The 21,122-nt window shown below is 30.4% G+C and overlaps 2 protein-coding genes across 2 annotated transcripts; both read right to left on the reverse strand.

Annotated features, from left to right (window-relative positions):
• Nucleotides 1–623: 623 nt before the first annotated feature.
• Nucleotides 624–1,968, reverse strand: LOC123921333 (mitogen-activated protein kinase kinase kinase 20-like). Its single transcript, XM_045973826.1, has one exon. The coding sequence runs from the start codon at nucleotides 1,859–1,861 to the stop codon at nucleotides 818–820; it is 1,044 nt and encodes a 347-aa protein (XP_045829782.1). The 5' UTR covers nucleotides 1,862–1,968; the 3' UTR covers nucleotides 624–817.
• A 4,959-nt stretch (nucleotides 1,969–6,927) lies between these two features.
• Nucleotides 6,928–8,291, reverse strand: LOC123921335 (mitogen-activated protein kinase kinase kinase 20-like). Its single transcript, XM_045973827.1, has one exon. The coding sequence runs from the start codon at nucleotides 8,177–8,179 to the stop codon at nucleotides 7,142–7,144; it is 1,038 nt and encodes a 345-aa protein (XP_045829783.1). The 5' UTR covers nucleotides 8,180–8,291; the 3' UTR covers nucleotides 6,928–7,141.
• Nucleotides 8,292–21,122: the final 12,831 nt, after the last annotated feature.

Genomic DNA, 21,122 nt, shown 5'->3' on the forward strand with positions numbered 1-21,122 from the left:
GTCATAAGCGCGATGTTCTCAGTTGGGACAACACGCATATGTTATGTGGCAAGAGTGGTTTGCTGTGCAAAACAGTAGGCATAACAGTAATGTTGGCGATAGGATGCAAGAGGGCGAGTCATGGGTAAAGCCTTCACAACTGGGTGGATTAAATGTATCATTGACGCGGGTTTCCATAGTGCGCAAGGAGTTACTTCTTGAGCTGTTGGGCTATTAATAATGGTTGGGCTCTCATTTTCTTGTAGACTCGATTCATGCTAATAGGGTAGGAGTCTCAGAGTTTGGCTGTCAAATCAAGTGAATATGATTGCTCACACTTTAATATAGACAGTCATTTCTTGGGTTAATATCGTATTTTTGAGTCGGTTCCTCTCCTTGTATTAAACTCATGCTAACTAGTGCCCCCGGGGCACTAGTTAAGGATACAAAAAAAGCAATTTTTGCATTGGAAACGACACTTTTTATACTTTACAAACATTGACTACACAAGTTTCAATGTAATTTTACTATAATTAGTATCCTTAACTAGTGCCCGGGGGCACTAGTTAGCATTTTCCTAAACTTAACTTGATTAATGATATATAGGTTAGGTTTATTTGGTTAAAAAGAAACAATTGTAACAATTAAGAAAAGGCAAAAATATGTATTGTATTGTAAAATCAGCCTCAGAAACTAATAAGATCCTAAATCAAGGATCTGCTCATGTCCTACCAAATTTACATTCTAAATAAACGAATTTGAATAATCAAAATTAATCACTAATCCATCTTCTACTTCTAATTTACTCTGTTTCACCTCTGCCAAGAAACTTCCAATTTCACCTAACACTAATCCAACCATCTGATTCCGACCAATTCACCGGCCTTTCAACTGTCACAAGCTGCCGGAGCCGATCTCCCACCGAACAAAAACTAGAACCAACATCCCATCTACAAAACTCTTCAGATTCCGGTGAATTCGGAACTGAATCGCTCACATTAGAAACCCAATCATCGAAATCAAAGTGAGTTCTTGGTGATGGTTCATTAACATTCTTCACTTTCACTTCTTCAATAAAAGGATGGTTCAAAAGCATCTCAGCCGTCCATCTCTTTCTTGGATCATTCACAAAACAATTCCGAAGAAAATCTTTTCCCTCTTTCGATAACTTTTCTGGTATCACCGGCGATTCTTCTCCGGCACCAATTCGAAGCAACAACGACCACATATTCGAGTCTTTCTCCAAATTCCACGCTGGTTTTCCTGTTACCATTTCCACCACCGCACACCCAAGTGCCCAAATATCCGCCGGCGACTCATTCTCACCGCCGTTCACTAATTCCGGTGACATACACAGCGGAGTACCCCTGCATTCATACCTCTGTTTTTCACTCTGTTCCTCCCCTGTTTTCTTCGCAAGACCAAAGTCAGCAATTTTGATTTCACCATCGTGGAAAACAAGAATGTTTTGAAGCTTTATATCACAATGAACAAATCCATTGCTATGAATATGACTCAAACCCTCAACAATTGACCTCGTGTAACGGCGAATGTATTGTTCTGGAATCCGGCCACCGTGGAGTTTCACTTGATCAGCGAGTGTTCCGGCGGAGGCGTATTCGAGGAATAAATTGTAATACTTTTCACCATTCTCAAATGTATGATCATCTCCGAAACAACGAATGATTCGTTGATGTGAACCTAGACAATCAAGAATTTGTTTCTCGTTTTTGAGTGAATACGAAGTTGATACCTCGGAGGTTTTGACGGCTGTCGGAGAAGAAAAAAGAGTGGAATTTGAATTTGATTTTCCTTTGGGTATAGCTAAATTAACAGTTGCAAAGCTTCCTCTACCAATTGTTTCTCCTCGTACCCAATTCATGTTCCTGTTTGATGATTGTGTTTTACTATGCTTTGTGGAGAAGAAAGAAAGAAAACGCAAGTAGAGAGAACAATATGTTTTGTGTTATGTGGCCTCCAAGGAATAAGAACAGAACTCCTTTCCTTTATATATATGATGATGATACGAGTGAAAGAAAAAAAAATCTAGTTGATTTTTTTTTTTTATTTACCAATCTAGTTGATATTTAACCGAGCAATAGGGTGGGTTTTTAGCATAGTATCTATTTTTTTTTTTTTATGAAGCAGCATAGTATCTACTATCTAAAAGGTTTAATTGTATTTTTTTTATTAAAAAATAGACTCTATTTTAAAATTGAACTTTTTGTTCTTCTATTTTTATATTTGTTCAATTTTGGTCCAACTCATATTTTTTCTCTAAAAATGTGTTTTTTGGTGTCCTAAAATATATATATATTTATTGTAGCTAGCATTGAATCTAAGAATGAAATATCAGAGTTAAGACCAAAATTCACCTTTTTAACATTAAAAGTCGCCACTTGTATGGCAAAAAACATGAATTGAGACTAAAATTGCAACGAATATGAAAATAGAGATAAAAAAGTTTGATTTTGAAAAAACTAAGGGAACTGTTTTTGTAAGTTTGATGAAATAGGAGAACCAAAAGTGCAATTAAACCTATATAAAATGAATGTGCATAGTGGCTAGATGTTCGATTTGATCCTTACTTCTTCAGATGAAAATATGCAATTTAAAAGGGAGAATCTGACGGATATTAGCCATCACTAAACTAAATGGAAGTATAAAATTCATACTTATAAGTTATAGTATGGTATATAAAAAACACAAATTTTAATCTTATAATTTTCTTGCAATTCAATTCGGTCTCTTACAAAAAATAATACAAAATCAATCATTTTTTGTATTAACCCTCTAATTTTTAGGGGAGAGACCCAATAATTCAGTCGTAAAATAAGTAAAAGTTGATAAAAAAATTATTTTCATTCTCCAGTTTGTCTTTTTGTTACAATGAGTTAGTGACGGAACTAAATCGGACTAAATTATTTTTGTTAGATTAGATTTTACTGCCTCAGATCCTTATTAGAGACTAAATTAGGTGTGAAAAAATTTGTAAAAAAATAAATATGATTTTATTTTTGTCAAGTAGTCTAGTGGCTAGAATTTCACACTTTAACGCGAATAAGTGGGAGTACCTGGATTGAAACCCCCCGATCACTGTATATTACATGCAATGTCACTACCAAGTGAGATATATTCACGCGGACGAAATAAATAGAATCTTTTATTATAAAATAAAATACTTTTGATTTGATTTTAAAATAAAAAAGGAGGAATTATTGCATTAAAAAATAATAAAACTAGCCTGTGTGATTAATTAAAAGCACGTGATAAGCAAGGGTAGTATTATGGTGGGAACGAGTAATTTCCTATTTTGGCTGATAGTGTACTACCAACAACACAACACTTACGAACGTAGTTGTTGTGAATATTTGCATATATTTTTTGATACACTTATGAAAGATCTTTCACACTGCTTGGAAAGTGATTTCTAACATTTAGTAAATATGGAATGTGTGATTCTTATGAGTTATTACAGCAATAATGTCGTTTTTATTCACCTCTTCAAAAGATACATGTATTTTTACGCAATTTATTAGGACTTATTGCGTAAAAAATAAAATAGATTTATTTATTTATGCAAGGCGTGTTTAGCATTTATCATCAGTTTATTTTGGGGATAAATTATGAGCATGATCTTCACAACATTCAATGCATGGACTCAATCTTTATGAATTCACCGATTTCCCTTTGTTGCCAATAATTGTACTGTATCCTTTTTTTTTTTTTTTGGTTACAGTACTGTATCCTTTTTTTACTAAAAAAATCAAAAAGGAACAATTACATCCTTTGAATATTCCCATATCATATCATTAACCGAAATAGCGAAATACAGTGTATTTTTATTTTTTCCTTCAAAAAAAAAAGTGTATTTTTATTTTTTGCAAAAAAACTATAATCTACATTTTTTTTTTTACTATCTCCATTCTTAAGACCATTTTAAGAAACAAAAAAGTGTCTCCAAATATAAGTCGCTCTATAAATTTCTAAATTTATGGTACACAATACCCATACTTGATACGGGCGGGCATGGTAAACAAAAAACAAAGATACGATAATATAAAATATTAAAAGATTTACTTTGAGTGAAATAGTGAATTACTATCGGTATACTTTGAAGACTTTTTTTTGTTGTCTACCGTATGCACTATTTTTGTCAAAATTAATAGAGAGAATTAAAATGCAATAAAAAATCAAAAAGAATTTCACTACAGCGTTTTTACGGTATTCACCTTCATAAATCAACCCTTAAAAAATGAATACATAATAATTGTATGTACGATACGAATATTGTACAGGTGGCTTACTGCAAAATAGAAAATCAAATGGAGATATTTTTACCAAACCACTAAAGGCCGACAAATTTAGGAGATTAAGCAATTTTATTTTTTATTTTTTACTTTTACTAGTTTAATTTGGTTCGGAGTCAGTTCTGTCATCAAGTGGTTTTAACTCATTCCGGATTGCAGTTGCGGGGAATCAAACTTTGATTCTCCCTATTAAATTCAGCGTCAATCACCATTGAACAAAAGATATTTTCTTGTATATGTGTGTATAGGATTGTATTAAAGGTGAATGTTATGAGTAATTCAATATATTGTATAATGTTTTGTATATCATGAACTGTATCTGGGCCTGCTGAATTTAAAGGCTGTCTAAGCCCATTAGTAATCACTATTTAGCGTCTGATTGAATTCGTTTATTTTTAAGCTTATGAAAAAATAGTTTATGTAAATAAAAAATAATTTATGTTATTTAATAAGTTCTTATAAACAAAAGTTGTATCTTCGTTAACTATTTTTTCATAAACTACATTGATAAGTTTATGAATAATACTTAAAAAAAAAACAATCCAGACCTATAATATTTTCACATGAAAGTCACAAGTCTATATCTAATTTTGTATTAATTCTGTTACAAATCATGTTATTCTTGTTAAGCCATATGCATACACAGTGAGTGTGCAATATTTGTGTGTGATATTGAGATATTCATCTCTAACATAGTAACATTTGTGATTCTAGAATATTATTGGTTGGCAATTTGTTTTGATTTGACCGAGTAAATTTATAGAGTTTTCTTCGTTGACTTAATAGTTTAAATCATTCTCTACATATTTCTCTAAACTGCCAAATGTCTACTTTTCTAGTATTCTAGAAAGAAAAAAATTGTCAAAAAATAGGAACACGCTTAGGAGATTTTTCTAATTGACTTCGTTTCACTTGTGCTTTATAGTTTATACAAGTCATAAAATTGGGTTTTATTTTCAATTTTATAATTGTGATCTAATTCATCTATACCCTCTCCTACAAGAAGAAAATCTAGAATACTTTGATCTCACTCCTACGTTGCCAAAATTCCACAATACTTTGTGTGAGTTAGTTTGGTAATGGTAGATTCTTTTCCTTCCACCTTCCTAAGTGATGACATAATTAATACCATATTCATAAGAACTAATACTAGTTTAGATGGTGCTCCATTAGGAATTATGCATGATTCTTTTCACACCAAATTCAAAGTACTTGGTTGGAAACACCAAAATAATCTCATGCTCTTTCGTAATAGAGACTAAATATGGTTTATTTATGACACCCATAATTTTCCATCTAGTAAGACGTTTTTCACAAAGGATAAAATGGTGAAAACTCACACATAGTCTATAGCAGACGATATCTTTCTTCTTCTTTTTTTTGACAAAAAAGCAGATGGTATCTTAAAAATGCAGTATTGTGGACTCAAGGTCGGAATATTGACCCTTAATCTTAAATGGGAGCTACTGTTTTGTTACACTAAAATAGTCGCACATTTCATAAAAATCGAAATCAAATATAATTTATATACAACACAACACTCGCACTCCTTTACTCAACAAGACGCACATAATTATAAAATATCCCATAAAACTCAAAGCTGTCCATACATACTAGTACAGTTTTTCACTCGGTTTCTATTTTTAGTAGATAGACACTAAAAATTCCTTTGTTTCCAAGATGCTGAAAGAGTTGTTTCCTGGCTGGCACATGACACCATGAAGGCCCAAATGTTCCCAATGACTTTATACATTCACATTTGAAATTTGTAAGAAACGCTGTCAAAGGAAATCATAATTAAAAGGAGAGGAACAAAAAATGTCAACCGACACCAATTCATCATTCTTACTTGTACTAGTACTAGTTTTTTACCCATTGACAAAATATTTGTCAACAAAAAAAGTTGACTTAATTAGTCTTTTGGTCCCTTAAAGATATTTTAGGTTTCATAATGGTCCCTTAAAGAAAAAAAGGTTCGGATTGGTCCCTTAAAGACACATTTGTTTCTCAATTGGTCCTTTTCGTCAATTTTTTACAAAAAAATGTTAGTTTAGTTGACTGAATTGTGGATGTCATTAAGTGTAAGTGGTTCACCAAAAACCTTATTAATTTTTAAAATTTTAACCATTTGAATTTTTTGTTATATTTGGAGTTAAAATTTAACGGAAAGGACCAATATGGCAAACATATATATCTTTAAGGGACCAATTTGTGCCTTTTTTTCTTTAAGGGACCAATCCAGACTTTTTTTTCTTTAAGGGACCATTATGAAACCTAAAATGTCTTTAAGGGACGAATTAACTAATTAAGCCAAAAAAGTTAAAGCCAAAAGAATGAACTTTGGATATTTGAAATAGAATTAACCAACAGAAAAGTTCATATACCCTCATTTCTACCTTTGTGGGTTCAATGATCATGATTCATGTTCACATTTTTAGTCTTTACCACATTTGATACATTAAACTCTAAAACTTATCATCTCAGAGTCATAGTATATAAATTATAAACCATAAAACATTGTTTTTAATCATCTGAATCTTATTCAACTCGATTTCAATTATATTAACCATAAAATATAGTTCAACTTCAAATAATGAAAAAAATAAATAAAAAACTAGACAAAATCAAATAAAAACAATTGAATAAGGGCAAAAAATATAGTATTGTATTATAAAATCAGCCTCCATGTACAAAATCGTTGCCAGTTAAAACTCTTCCATCAACTAATAAGATCCCAAATCAAGAATCTGATCATATTCTACCCAATTTACATTCTAAAAGTTAGAATTAGAACAAACGAATTTGAATAATCAAAATTAATCACCATGATCCATCACCTTCTACTTCCAATTTCACCTAACACTAATCCAACTATTTGATTCCGACCAATTCACCGGCCCTTCAACTGTCGCAAGCCGCCGGAGCCGATCCACTGCCGAACAAAAACTAGAATCAACATCCCATTGACAAAACTCTTCAGATTCCGGTGAATTCGGAACCGAATCACTAACATTAGAAACCCAATCATTGAAATCAAAGTGATTTCTTGGTGATGATTCATTAACAGTCTTCACTTCTTCAATAAAAGGATGATTCAAAAGCATCTCAGCCGTCCATCTCTTTCTTGGATCATTCACAAAACACTTTTGGACAAAATCTTTTCCCTCTTTCGATAACTCTTCAGGCATCACCGGCGATTCTTCTCCGGCACCAATTCGAAGCAACAACGACCACATATTCGAGTCTTTCTCCAAATTCCACGCTGGTTTTCCTGTTACCATTTCCACCACCGCACACCCAAGTGCCCAAATATCCGCCGGCGACTCATTCTCACCGCCGTGCACTAATTCTGGTGACATACACAGCGGAGTTCCCTTGCATTCAAACCTCTGTTTTTCACTCTGTTCCTCCCCTGTTTTCTTGGCAAGACCAAAATCAGCAATTTTAATTTCACCATCGTGGAAAACAAGAATGTTTTGAAGCTTTATATCACAATGAACAAACCCATTGCTATGAATATGACTCAAACCCTCAACAATTGACCTCGTGTAACGGCGAACATCTTTGTCATCAATCCGGCCACCGTGGAATTTCACATGATCGGCGAGTGTTCCGGCGGAAGCGTATTCGAGGAATAAATTGTAATACTTTTCACCATTCTCAAATGTATGATCATCTCCGAAACAACGAATGATTCGTTGATGTGAACCTAGACAATCAAGAATTTGTTTCTCGTTTTTTAGTGAATACGAAGTTGATACCTCGGAGGTTTTGACGGCTGTCGGAGAAGAAAAAAGAGTGGAATTTGAATTTGATTTTCCTTTGGGTATAGCTAAATTAACAGTTGCAAAGCTTCCTCTACCAATTGTTTCTCCTCGTACCCAATCCATGTGAATTATGTTGCTGTTTGATAATTTTTTTTTCTCTGGTTTTGGTTTTTTGTTTTTTTGCTTTGTGGAGAAGAAAGAAAATACAAGTAGAGAGACTGTGGCTTGTAAGAATCAAGAACCCATTTGGTTTATATACGGTGGAATGAAATCTAGTTGATATTTAATGACATCAGCAATTAGGTGTCTCGGGAAAATAAAATAATTTTAGATTTGATTTGATTAAAAATAAAAAAAATAAAAACATCTTATGTAATTCGTAGGGATCAGATAAAAAAAAATTGATTTGATGAAATAAAATCAATCAAAGATTTGGTTTAGTTGTGAAAGATTTGGTTAGTAAAGCTAATACTAGATGTGAGATTCATAAAGATTTGGTTAGTACTATGTTAGAATTTCTGAGTTCAATCATCAAATTTTATTGTAAAGAAAAAAAAAAATCAATCAAAGATTTGATTTTTTTTTAGATTTTTTTTTTGTTTAATTTTAGCTTTTTTTTTGTTAGTTTAGTTTGTAGAGACATTAGATGGAGATTGAGTTTCACACTTTCGTACTATCATTTGTTCAACTTAAAATGTAAAATTTTAGTAATCGGACTACTTAAAAAAATATAAATTATTGAAATAAAAATTGTAAAATTTTAGTCACTAGTCTACTTAAAAAAATATATAAATTATTGAAATAAAAAATATAATAAAATTAGTGTGGATGATTAATTAAAGCACGTGATTGGCAAGGATATTTTTGTGGGGAACGAGTGATTTGCATTCCTATTTAGACGAAAGGTTATGAAATACATTACGCTGCTTGGATAGTGACTTCTAAATTGAATGAATGAAAATGTATGTGTAAAATTGGTGCGATATTCGTATGAGTTATTTTTTGAGAAAATAATTATGTCGTTTTAACGCATTTCTTCAAAAGAGATGTGTCGTTTTACGCATTCTTTGGCGTCATATCAGCGTATCTTAGCAAACAATGTTTTTGGACGTTGGTGAATTTTCACACGCACTTACATAAAGTCATAGTTAATTTATCTCCTAAAGGTGTGTTTTGCATTTATCATTAGTTAGTTTTTTGGGTTAGATTATGAGCATGATCTTCGCAACATTCACTGCATGGACTCAATCTTTATCAATTCAATCATGATTTGCTTGTTGCTAAAAATTAGTCACAAATTGATATCTGTTAGAATATTCGTATACCATTATTAGCTGGAATATACTTTTTTTTATATACTAAAATTTGATTATTTTACAAAATTAAGGTTCAATATAAAAATATAAGAACTAGTAATATGTATATATGTATAAAAAAGAATGTACCGGAGTCCCCTAATTAAACTTAGCTAATCTGCAGGGACATTGCATGAAAATATGTAGGACTAGAGTTCAAACTTACTCTCACTTATTTACCTAAAAAGTGAATTTTTTAAACATTTACTCTCACTTATTTACCTAAAAAGGTGAATTTTTTAAACATTAAATTTATTTTTCATTTTGGTTAGGGATGATAATGGGTAGGGTACTATAGTACCCATCCCCATACCCGCAGATTAAAAAAATACTCGTACCCATCCTCATACCCGCGTGGGTAAACTTTTTCCCCCGTCCCCATACCCTATGGGTACCTAGGTACCCATACCCGTTACCCGCATTTTTACTAAAAATAAATTGATCAATTATAAAATATCATATAATTTTAATAGAATTAAAAAAATTTCAAAGATTTTAATATTGACTAATGAAAATTATAAACAAAATTATTACTAACTTTATGTTAAAGTTCATATTTATGTTAAATATTCACATTATTTTTATATTATGTTATAAATAAATATTTTTATTAAAAATATGTAATAGTTTAGTAGAGTTGTATTGTTTTAAATTGATTTACATATATTATAATATAATAATATAAATAAAATAAATAAATATTTATTATGCGGGTATGGGGCCGGGTGGGTACTAAGGTACCCATACCCACACTCATACCCGTTCATTTTTGCGGGTAATTACTCATACTCATGCCCGTACCCAAAATGCTGATTTTTACCCTACCCATTATGGGTAATTTTTGCGGGTACCCTTTGAGTATGAGTCAAATTATCATCCCTAATTTTGGTACAGAAATTTATTTATTTTTAAAATGCAAGACTCCAAACTAAAATATGGTTCATGTTTGACATTGGTGATTTGAAATATACGGATGAATACAATCAGCAACCGACACTTGTAAGACCGCGTGGATATTTCGCGGGAGTATTATAAACGTGGATTTATGGACAAATAAATTATATCTTTCTGGTTTATTTATTGGCATGAAAAGGGATATTATTAGCTCTATCAAAAAATAAAAGAGATATTATTAGTACTATTACTTTAGCAAAGAATAAAGGATATTATTATTGTAAATCATCACACTGCTCTAATAATTTGATTTAGTGGTAAAAGATAATAATGGTGTAGCTAAACATTAAAGAAATTATATATTAAATTATATTAAAAATAAGAAATAATATTGTTTTTATGCAGTATATTTACAATGAAAATAGCTATCATTCATTTCTTGAAAATGAACAAAGTTAACATCATTGTTAATTGTTTTCAAAAATATATCTTTCTATAAAATTTAAAAGACAATTATTTAATCATTGATCACTAATTTTGTTACATAGCTGATTCTTCACAAATTTCATAACTGAAAAAACACCTTTCACGCTTGCAATTGCTACCGACAAGACTAAAGTCAACTTCAGAAGCTTATAAACTATATCAAATGTGTTGCACGTATTTATTTCCACAAGTTTTGCACAAAGATCTGAAAATCCTTTTAACTTTGCAAATTTTAGGTCATATCAAACATCTCTAACATAATTCCGAAATTCATGTCACACCGCCACTTCTAGCACATCTACAAAATCATTTGGATAAAACTCAATCATCCTTAATAATGTTTTCACACCAAAAACTACAAATGACAATGAATGACTTAAGCATAAAACACATTGTAAGAGTTTCAGCATATCAAAAAAAAATTGTAAGAGTTCAATAGTTTCTTCATCAAACCTACCATTGATCTCATGCAGCTGCAAATCTAACATACTAAACAAACAATCATTCTTATAATGATGCAAATTAGAAACACTGGTGTCCAATAAGCGCATGTGCAACTCTTCATCACAAATAAAGAAGTTTCTCCTCAAATTTAGCTGCCAATACCACCTCTCATTAGTCCATATTTCTCCCATTTCAATGATAGTAAGATCCAGTGGTGAAGAAATTTGAAATAACTTTGATTCGATCTCATCTTGTATTTTATCTACTTTGATAAATGAAATGATATAACTTTGTTATTGTCAAAAAAAAGTGAGGAATAAATTATCCTTAATTAAAAAATTGGGATTTGGATCATCTAAAGTGACTAAAGCGTAAAATAAAGAAATCATTAGTTGTGATTATAACAACCACATCATTTGTTATGATGTACCTATAATATCTACCTTTGATTTATTCATTAATGGTTGATATTACTTAATTACTTTACACTATAAATTAAATCAAATTGAAAAAATTGTGGATAATTTATAACACAAAGGGTAAATTGGTTGGCTTGGCTAAGTTCAGTTTTCCAATAAAAAGGAGGTTAACGAATGGCTACATTTGGAAGGTGAATGTCTAATGTGAAACAAGCAGTGAACTTCTATTTGAAAGTGAATGCTTTCGGTACTTGCTTGGCCTGAACTGAAATGTGTGCATGCGCATTTGGTGGATGACGAGTAACCTTAAGAAAGGAAGTAGTACTAATTATTCAAGATGTTGACTTTAACTTATATAATTAATTAGATTATTACTTACAAGATAATCAACCCTCACGAGGACACCGACAACAAGAAGGCATTTTGAAAATTTAGGGTAATGAACAGGGCCATCAAGTATGGGGCATGGGATAGGGTAAGGATTCAAGCAATAAGAAATGTGATATATATGTGTATGTTCAAATTAAACATATATATTGTTGCGGTAAGTCCCACGTTGTTTAGAAAAATTGATGTTAAATATTTTGTAAGTGAGATGTCTCATAAACCTAACATATTAAAATTTTGGGTTAAAGTGTGTTGTGTAACTCACTTGTACAATTGTTTTTAGCCTAATGTGGATGATCCTTCGGCTTGGCACTCGTGGCCCAACAGGTTAGTGATCTGAAATGGACATCGAAGATAGGAGTGGTGGTAGTGCAATTGAGGACAACGACAACTTTTCAGATGAAATGGTTAAATATTTTGATGATCAATCAGTCTACGTACGATTGAAATCATGTACTAGTACATATCTAAAAAAGAAGTATACATGAGTATTCACCTTAAGTCTTTTATTTCTCATATATCAAATTGTTAAACAAATATTTTATTTCCTAACATTCTTTTTGGATAAACCGTCATTTCAGTCTTTGAAAATGTAACTTATTATTATTATATTCGTTCTAAAATACTCTCTCTGATCCTATATGTAAGAAACACATTGAGAAAAACACACATATTAATAAGACTTATTTTTTTAATTAAAAATTTTAAAATATTATGTGTTATTCCAAAACTAACCTTGAGAATGTGTCTGTGTAATTAAAGCATAACATTAGAATATGTTGCATTTTATACAATTTAATAAGGGTATACAAGGGATTATCTATTTAATACTACCTCCGTCCTTAATTATAAGACCCTGTTTGACAAAAATGTACTATTCATTTATCTTATTTTGACCGTATTTTTTTAATAAAATATAAATGTAAATATTAGCATATAAGATCTTGTTCAATTTGTTTTGATGAATATTTTCAAAATATTAAATTTTTATAATTTTTACTAATAGACAATTAAAGATATTAGTGATCAAAATTGTGCATCGGCGTACGTGCAGTGGTCAAACATGGTATTATAATTAGGGACGGAGGTAGTAAAGAATAAATTTAAAGAGTGTTTCTTATAAAAAGGATAAAAAAAATTCCAAAATATTTCTTATATATAGGACCGGAAGGAATATATTAAAATTGCAAACCCTATAAATGTTTCTTTTATATTAGTCGGTATGGTATCTTCAAAAGTATTTTCTGTTGATCAATTTTTATCCCTAAAAAATACAACCAAAAAAGACACCAAAACTATATTTACAATATAATTTTAAGAGTAAATGTTTATTTACCCCCTGCAAAATTAAGGATTTTTCGTTTATCCCCTGCGCGAATTTTTTTCCCGTTTATCCTCCTGCAATGTCAAGATTTTTTCATTGGAAATTGCTATGTATAGCGAAAGATTTTCCACGAATACATCACGACAAGTGCAATTTGCCTATATAGTACCACTACCTACATGTATTCCATTAAATACGGAATTAAAGTGTCAACAAAATTGTTTTGCCTACAACCCCAACACATGCTTCGTGGAATTTCGTGAGCTATCCATTCGCTGGATATAGCATCACTCTTTTTTCATTTTGCCCCTAGATAGACAAGTGGGCATCTGACTGTGCATTTTTGCTGACGTGGCATGCACACGTGGAAATGCATTAAATTTTTATTTATTTTTAAAAATCCATGTCAGTTAATATATTTTTTTTAAAAAATAATAATAAATTTTTTTTGAAAAATAATTCTTAAAACTTATTTTTTTTACTGCCAAAACATATTTTTTTAAAAAACAAAATTCTGAAAACTTAATTATTCTTTTTTAAAGAATTTTTAAAAATAATAAAAAATAATTTTAACAAATAAATTTTAAAAATAATAAACTTATTTTTAAAAATTTATTTTCTATTATTTTTACAAATTTATAAAACTTAAGTATTAATTTTTTTACAGTAAAAAAAATTATTAAAGAAAACATAATAACAAAGTTTTAAGAGTTTTTTTATAGTAAGAAAAGTTATTAAAAAAACATAATAATAAAGTTTTAAGAGTTTTTTTATAAAAAAAAATTATTGTTTTGACAGTAAAAAAAACAATTATAAAATAATAATAATAATAATAAATTTTTAAAGAATTTTTTTTAAATATTAACTGGCGTGAATTTTTAAAAATAAATATAAATTTAATGTATTTTCACGTGTGCATGCCACGTCAAAAAAAAATTCATCTAGCGAGCAAAATGAAAAAATCTTGACATTGCAAGGGGTAAACAGAAAAAAAATCCGCACAGAGGGTAAACGTAAAATCCCTGATTTTACAGGGGGTAAATAGACATTTACCCTAATTTTAATATATTTAAAAACTACAACATAAAGTTACACTTTAAAAAACTAAAATATATACCAATGTGTGAGTTTTTCTTCTTCTCATCAATTAAATAATTCAAGTATTTTTTTTCTTTCATTTTATTTACTCTATCTTACCTTCATAAATCAAACATGGCTCATTGGCTTAATTCCACCGAAATTCTTTCCTTATAATGCGCTTACATTGCCATGCTTCTTCATTTTCCTTCATTTTTTAATTTTAAGTTGAAAGGGAACATTGTCATGCTTGTACAGCTTGGTCATCGAGCAAATCACGAATAATTTAACTGAGCACAAAAATAAATGAATATGTATTAAATAATGGTGCCTTGGAAGTTGGAAGTAGAGATTAAGATTTGCGGCGCCAGTTGCACCAAACAGAGTGTATAGTCAAGTGGATTTATGAATAAAAGTCATTGGATGACAAGTTACGGTTATTCAGATGCCAAAGTTGCTTGCAAACCAAGCACCACATAACATGTTGGATCAAGCTACGCAACATATTCTTTTTTAATATTACAAAATTATACTTCATTCGTCACACAATGAGTGAACCATTTTGAAAATGTACACTATTCATATTTTTGTTTGACCATATTTTTCTACTGATAAATACAAATAAATATTAACATATAAGATGTTGTTGGATTCGTCTCGATGGGTATTTTTAAAATATCAAATTTTTATATTTTTTTACTATTATACAATTAAAAATATTAATCGTCAAAGTTATGCATCGACATACGTGAAACAATCAACTGACTCACTCTTTTTAGAACTAAGGGAGTAGTTGCTTTTCAACGTGAATTATGGTAATAATCAGTGTAATATACACCGATTATTATCCAAAAGTGTTTATATGAGATGACGTAAATTCATTATACCTTAACCAAAATTTTAGTTTTGATCATTGACTTGAAAAATCAGCAGCGTTGAAAATTTTAAGAATAATTTACCACTTATTTGAGTAACATAAGACTCGATAGATCAATTTTAATGCACTTGCCCACAGAAAATATCTAATTTACGCAAAACAAAAAAAATTACATCCATTATTTATAAGTAAGGATAGTCTATCTTTAAATTTTTTACCATTGACGACTTTATATTTATATCTCTCTTAAATAAATTTATCTTTCATCTAAATACAATATATGTGAGACTTTTAGAATTTGGTTGAGTATATAACTCAACTCTTGTAAAATAAAGACTACCCATCAAGTTCATTTTCATACATTATGTAACTCAATGCATTAAAATAAATTATCAATTTCTTTTATTAATTTCTCTCTTTGTATTAAATAATTAAAATTTCATTAATATAATAATTATAACTGTTAATGTTTAATTGACTTGAAAAAAGATAATAAAAATACAATAATTTTTTTTGAAAACTTGGTATCCGGCTTTAGAACGACTAATTCAAAGGGACAAATCTCACCGCCTACTTGCGGCGCCCCATTTAAAGCCAGATTTTGTTTTTGCTCTGTATGAACTTAGCCCACCAAAATTGACACTAAGGAGAATCGAACCTGAAACCTTGAGAGGAACATACTCCAAAGGAAAAGACTCAGACCAACACCACTAGACCAAACTCAAGTGGGTTAAAAATACAATAATTTTTTTTTTTTTTATAAAAACAATAAATTAAGAAGGTGTGACAAAAAAGATTAAGAAGGAATTAAGGGAATATGCTAGAAGAGGAGTGCTAGCAACACACTCTTTAACAAACACACTCTAACACACTCTCTTCTATTGGTTAAAATTTATATGAGTCCCATAAAAGTTATATGGGTCCACATTTTTTTATGGGACCCATGTGAATTTCAACCAATAAAAGAGAGTGTGTTGGAGTGTGTTTGTTAAAGAGTGTGTTGCTTCCCTTAATTCCTTCTTAATCTTTTTTGTCACACCTTCTTAATTTACTGTTTTTATAAAAAAAAACAATAAAATTATTGTATTTTTAACCCACTTGAGTTTGGTCTAGTGGTGTTGGTCTGAGTCTTTTCCTTTAGAGTATGTTCCTCTTAAGGTTTCAGGTTCGATTCTCCTTAGTGTCAATTTTGGTGGGCTAAGTTCATACAGAGCAAAAACAAAATCTGGCTTTAAATGGGGCGCCGCAAGTAGGCGGTGAGATTTGTCCCCTTTAATTCTGTTGGCACCGCACTTTCAATTTAAACTTCACACAATCTTGGAATCTCCAACCTCCCTATCCAAAACGTACATGCATGGTTGGTTGGATATGCCTTTTTCATTTTAGGCATTTTCATGATTTCTTTCATGTGTACATGTTCATGTTGTTGACATATGACATAAACTAACGATTGTTTCGCTAAGATCTAACTATCACAAGAAAGCATAGTTCTATGTTGTTGTAATAAGCAAGATCCCGATACCATGTACCACACCTCAATCACGTGCTAACGAAGTAACCCTATATTGGATTTTACGCATTTATATATGTTTCCTTCTATTTGTGCAATTCCAATGCACATTTTATTCCACCAAGTTGTGTGGAGTGTTATTTTATTCATAATGTATCAATGTAGTTGTGGAGTGTTATTTTATTCCTAATGTATTAATGTAGTTGTGGGACGTATAAAATATGTAGTTTATTTTCAAAAGATATTATTAGTTTATATTCAAAAGATAGGTTCATGTGAGGGAGAATTTTATCATCTATATATTACTGTTTTTAATATAAAAGAAAGTTTTAATATAAAAATAAGTGTCTGTATATTACTATTTTTAATATAAAAGAAAGTTTTAATATAAAAATAAGTGATTTTTTTTTAAAATATATTAAGTAATTAATGCATCTAATTAAAACATAAATTTTCGTTTATATTAAAAATTGGAGGAAGTATAACTTTATATAAGTTCAATGAATTAATTTTAAAAATTGCGTGCAGAGAATATATTTCTGATTTATTTATAAATAAAAAAATGATAGGATAGGGCTTCAAGTTCAACAAATCGATTTCCTCTTCTTTTTTTTTTTTTTAAAAAAAAAAGAACAACATTGTGCTATGATATGGCCAAATTTTAGTTTTTTCATTTTTTTTTAAATTTTCTATACCATATTAAATTTTAAAGTGGGTCTAACTCAATTTTACAAAATTGTCTTTATAGTAAAATTTGTTCTCATTTATAAACTATGTTTTGAACATTCCTCATAAATGAGAGACTCTTAATATGAGGGAGAGCTCTGTCACTCAATGTTGTCAAAATCGTGTGTTAACACGTAAAATTGCCTATTTACGTATGGAAATTACTTTTATCAAAAGAGAAAACAAAGTTAAGAGAATGAAAAACATTTCACTATGTTGACACCCCTTAAGGTGTAGCGGTAAAATTGCCTATATATTTAATGTATCTAATAAGTTTAATATGAGATAAACTTGTATGAGTTAACGAGTCCATTCCACGTAAGCAAAAGGTGTAGCAGTAACAATAAGAGTTTAACAAATTTTTTTAATAACAAATATTATATATAAGAGATAAGAAGTTATAATAATATGTACCAGAAATTCACGAAAAGAAACCCAAACTAACAAAGCAACACAATAAACAGCCAAAAACCACGAAAAGAAACCCAAACTACAAACAAGAAAATCCCCACAAAACATCCAAACAGGACAAAAACGCCCCCACAACTCAATCACCAGATAAACTCGATCCCCAAATAGAAGAAGAAAAGAAACAACCTTGTCACTGGAAAGAAAAAATCGCACATTGACCACCAATCAACTAGAAACACACTGAGACCCAATTGTACACTCCAACAAACTTTAACAGTTCCAACACAAAATATGATGTATCCTCCACTCAAAGAAGGAATTAGGATTGCCGATATTTTTACTCATATACCATTTTCAAGATGAAAGCTTCACCATATGTACCAGAAATTCAAAAGATGGGGTTCCATCTAAAAACATTAAATCATTACATGACTTTCAAATTGACCACACAATAAGATGTTAGTTAGACAACCACCCTAAGCCACTCTTTCTATCCACACCCATACTTAAACAACTCTTAAATAGGGCTAAAATCATGGAGGATCACTAACTCAAAACCCAACCACTAAAAACGAGTTTAACTACCTTGTTGTGATTTATTGTGATCTTACTTAATTTAAAAGTCATGTCTTCAAGCTATGACTTCTTTTTCACAATGAATTTTATAAAACTAAAAAAAAAAAAAACTATAATAGTCTAGTATAATAACCTTATAAACTTATATTTTTATATTAGTTAATTTTGTAAAAAAGAAATCACCAACACCATGATAATAAAGTAGTTAAGACATCATTGGTTCACATGAGTAATTTAGTTGGAGCCTGTTGATGTATATAGCTTTTTTACATCATTTTGTTGTGATATCATGTAAATTAGTTATGGTTTCCTTAATAAAAATAGAATGACAAGTGACAGAGTAGTGAACTTTCACTGTCGCGTAATCTAGTAGGTGCATTGAATTTGAGATGTGTTACGAGGCTATGAGGAGGCTATGAGGTTTTATTTATATACTTCATCCTTAATATTTTATATGTAAATTTTAGATTGCTAAATTCATACATTAATTATACAATAAATCTAAAAAAATGAAATTTGTGTATAAAATATCACGGAGAAAATATATGTGTTTGGTAAATAAAAAGTTGGTTGGAGTAATTTTCAGTTTGTAAGATAGTTTTGTAATAAATGAGTTAGGTATCGAATCAAAATTCTATAAAAATAAAATAAAAAATTCTCACAGAAACATCCTATACTATTAAATTATAAAATACTAGCAAGTGTTATTTAGATATTTTTTAACAATCATCATAATTTATATAAAACTAAATAAATAAATAAACGAAAAATGTGCTTATGTTTATTTATTTATTTATTTATTTGGTCATGTAGCTTTTTTTTTTAAGCATGGTTTTGTAGTGGCTAGGAATTCCACTTTAAAGGTGAATATGTGGAGTATTCAGGGTTCGAATCTCAGCTCCTACTAACATAGTTAAGCTCATGGAGACACGTTTATTATTAGTTTAATTTGACAAATATTTGACTTATAATTTAAGAAAAAAATCTTTTGATATGCTTAAAATGTGAACACCCTAGGAAAGCTAATCCCTCGTATAGAACCAAGAAGAGATAGATATCTTCAAATCTTTCACTTTCCATTAAAGAATAATAACATATAAAAATATGGAACAATTGGTGTGTTAGATACAAAGAAAAAATCACTACATAAGCTTCTTAGTTCTTAGCCGACGGTGGCAATTGGAAACGGACCCGCACACGATAGTGAATATTTCTGTTTGTAACCATCGTTTGACGGCTCTAGAATAATGATGTGAAGGGTTAATCTCACATGAACAAATTAAATCATTAATTAAATTTTGTCATTTTTCATTTTGGTACAATGCAACAAACAAAGCTAAGGTGCTAATTTCTAGTCAATTTTGCACATTTTCTAGCCTCTTTCAACTTTGATACATCGTATTCATTTCCTCTATTATTATTATTATTATTTGTGGGTCCGTTATGGAGAACGATAGGCTACAATTTGAGCTTCCCACATTTATGCGTCTATTAAATATCATAGTTTTTTAGACAAAATAAGAAATAAAAAATCATAGTTTTTAGGAGGAAAATGGGCCCAAGTTATTAGGAGTCATGAAAATTTGATTCGGATTCGTGAAGTGCGAGTATGACCCTCCAGTTTTAGGTCTCCAGTCACTTTGCGCCAACAGCAACGTTTGTTATTTGTTTGCTTTCGGCTTCATGTCATGTCATCTCATGGGTGTGGGAGTGGGATTTTTATTTCGGCTATTAAAACTTTATGGGTCTAAAATTTTTATAATAAAGCACTCACAAACACATACAATGGTATTAGGCCGATGGACGTGGTGGTGCTTATATAGGTCAATAGAACTGGTAATAGACCGTTGAATTTTTGGGTTGGGTCAAGCTCAGCGTCAGGTCCATCGGCCGAATACCAGTTCTATTGGCCTATATGGATATCATGTTACAATTTTATCAAGTATGTCTCACTCTAACCTAATATTCACTTCAAGTTTATATTGACTTGAACATCATAATGGTTTTTGCACCCCTCACCCTTCCATCATTGGCATCTTCCTTCACCTTTAATTCCAACCTCCACCTTCTCTTTAGAACATTCTTTCCACCGTTCCACTATCACTGCGAATCCTCCTCATTCTTTAATTTTTTGTTGGAAACAAGTTATCTCTCGTCTTAAAAAAAAATTATCATAAAAGTCTTTTTCTTAAAGTATTGATATTATATAAGTTTGGTTATTTTTTGTCAAAACAATTATTGGTTGTTATTTGGGGCCCATATTATTGGGTTTAGCACCTGAAGTCATGAAACCCATTTCCCGTGCAATTTCATTGCATCTGCGTTTCTGATCCTCCAATCATATCCATTCTCCCTCCCTCACTCTTTCTTTTTACAAAGATTGATCTTAGTAGTATTTATTATTTGAAATATTAAAAAAAAAATAATCTATTCCATTTGGACAAGTTGTAAACTATAGGGGCTGCAAGAAAAAGTCATAGTCAGGTTTTAGTTGCAAGGAGAGTTGTAACACATGCAAGTTGTGTTGTGATATTTATTTAAAATATTGACATAACATAAGCTGAGTTCAAGGAAAGTGAT

Source organism: Trifolium pratense, linkage group LG4 (genome assembly GCF_020283565.1).
Source record: "Trifolium pratense cultivar HEN17-A07 linkage group LG4, ARS_RC_1.1, whole genome shotgun sequence".
Taxonomy (NCBI): Eukaryota; Viridiplantae; Streptophyta; class Magnoliopsida; order Fabales; family Fabaceae; genus Trifolium; species Trifolium pratense.

Coding starts and splice junctions, on each gene's coding strand:
- LOC123921333 (XM_045973826.1), bottom strand. CDS start 1,861: ATGAATTGGGTACGAGGAGAAACAATTGGTAGAGGAAGCTTTGCAACT.
- LOC123921335 (XM_045973827.1), bottom strand. CDS start 8,179: ATGGATTGGGTACGAGGAGAAACAATTGGTAGAGGAAGCTTTGCAACT.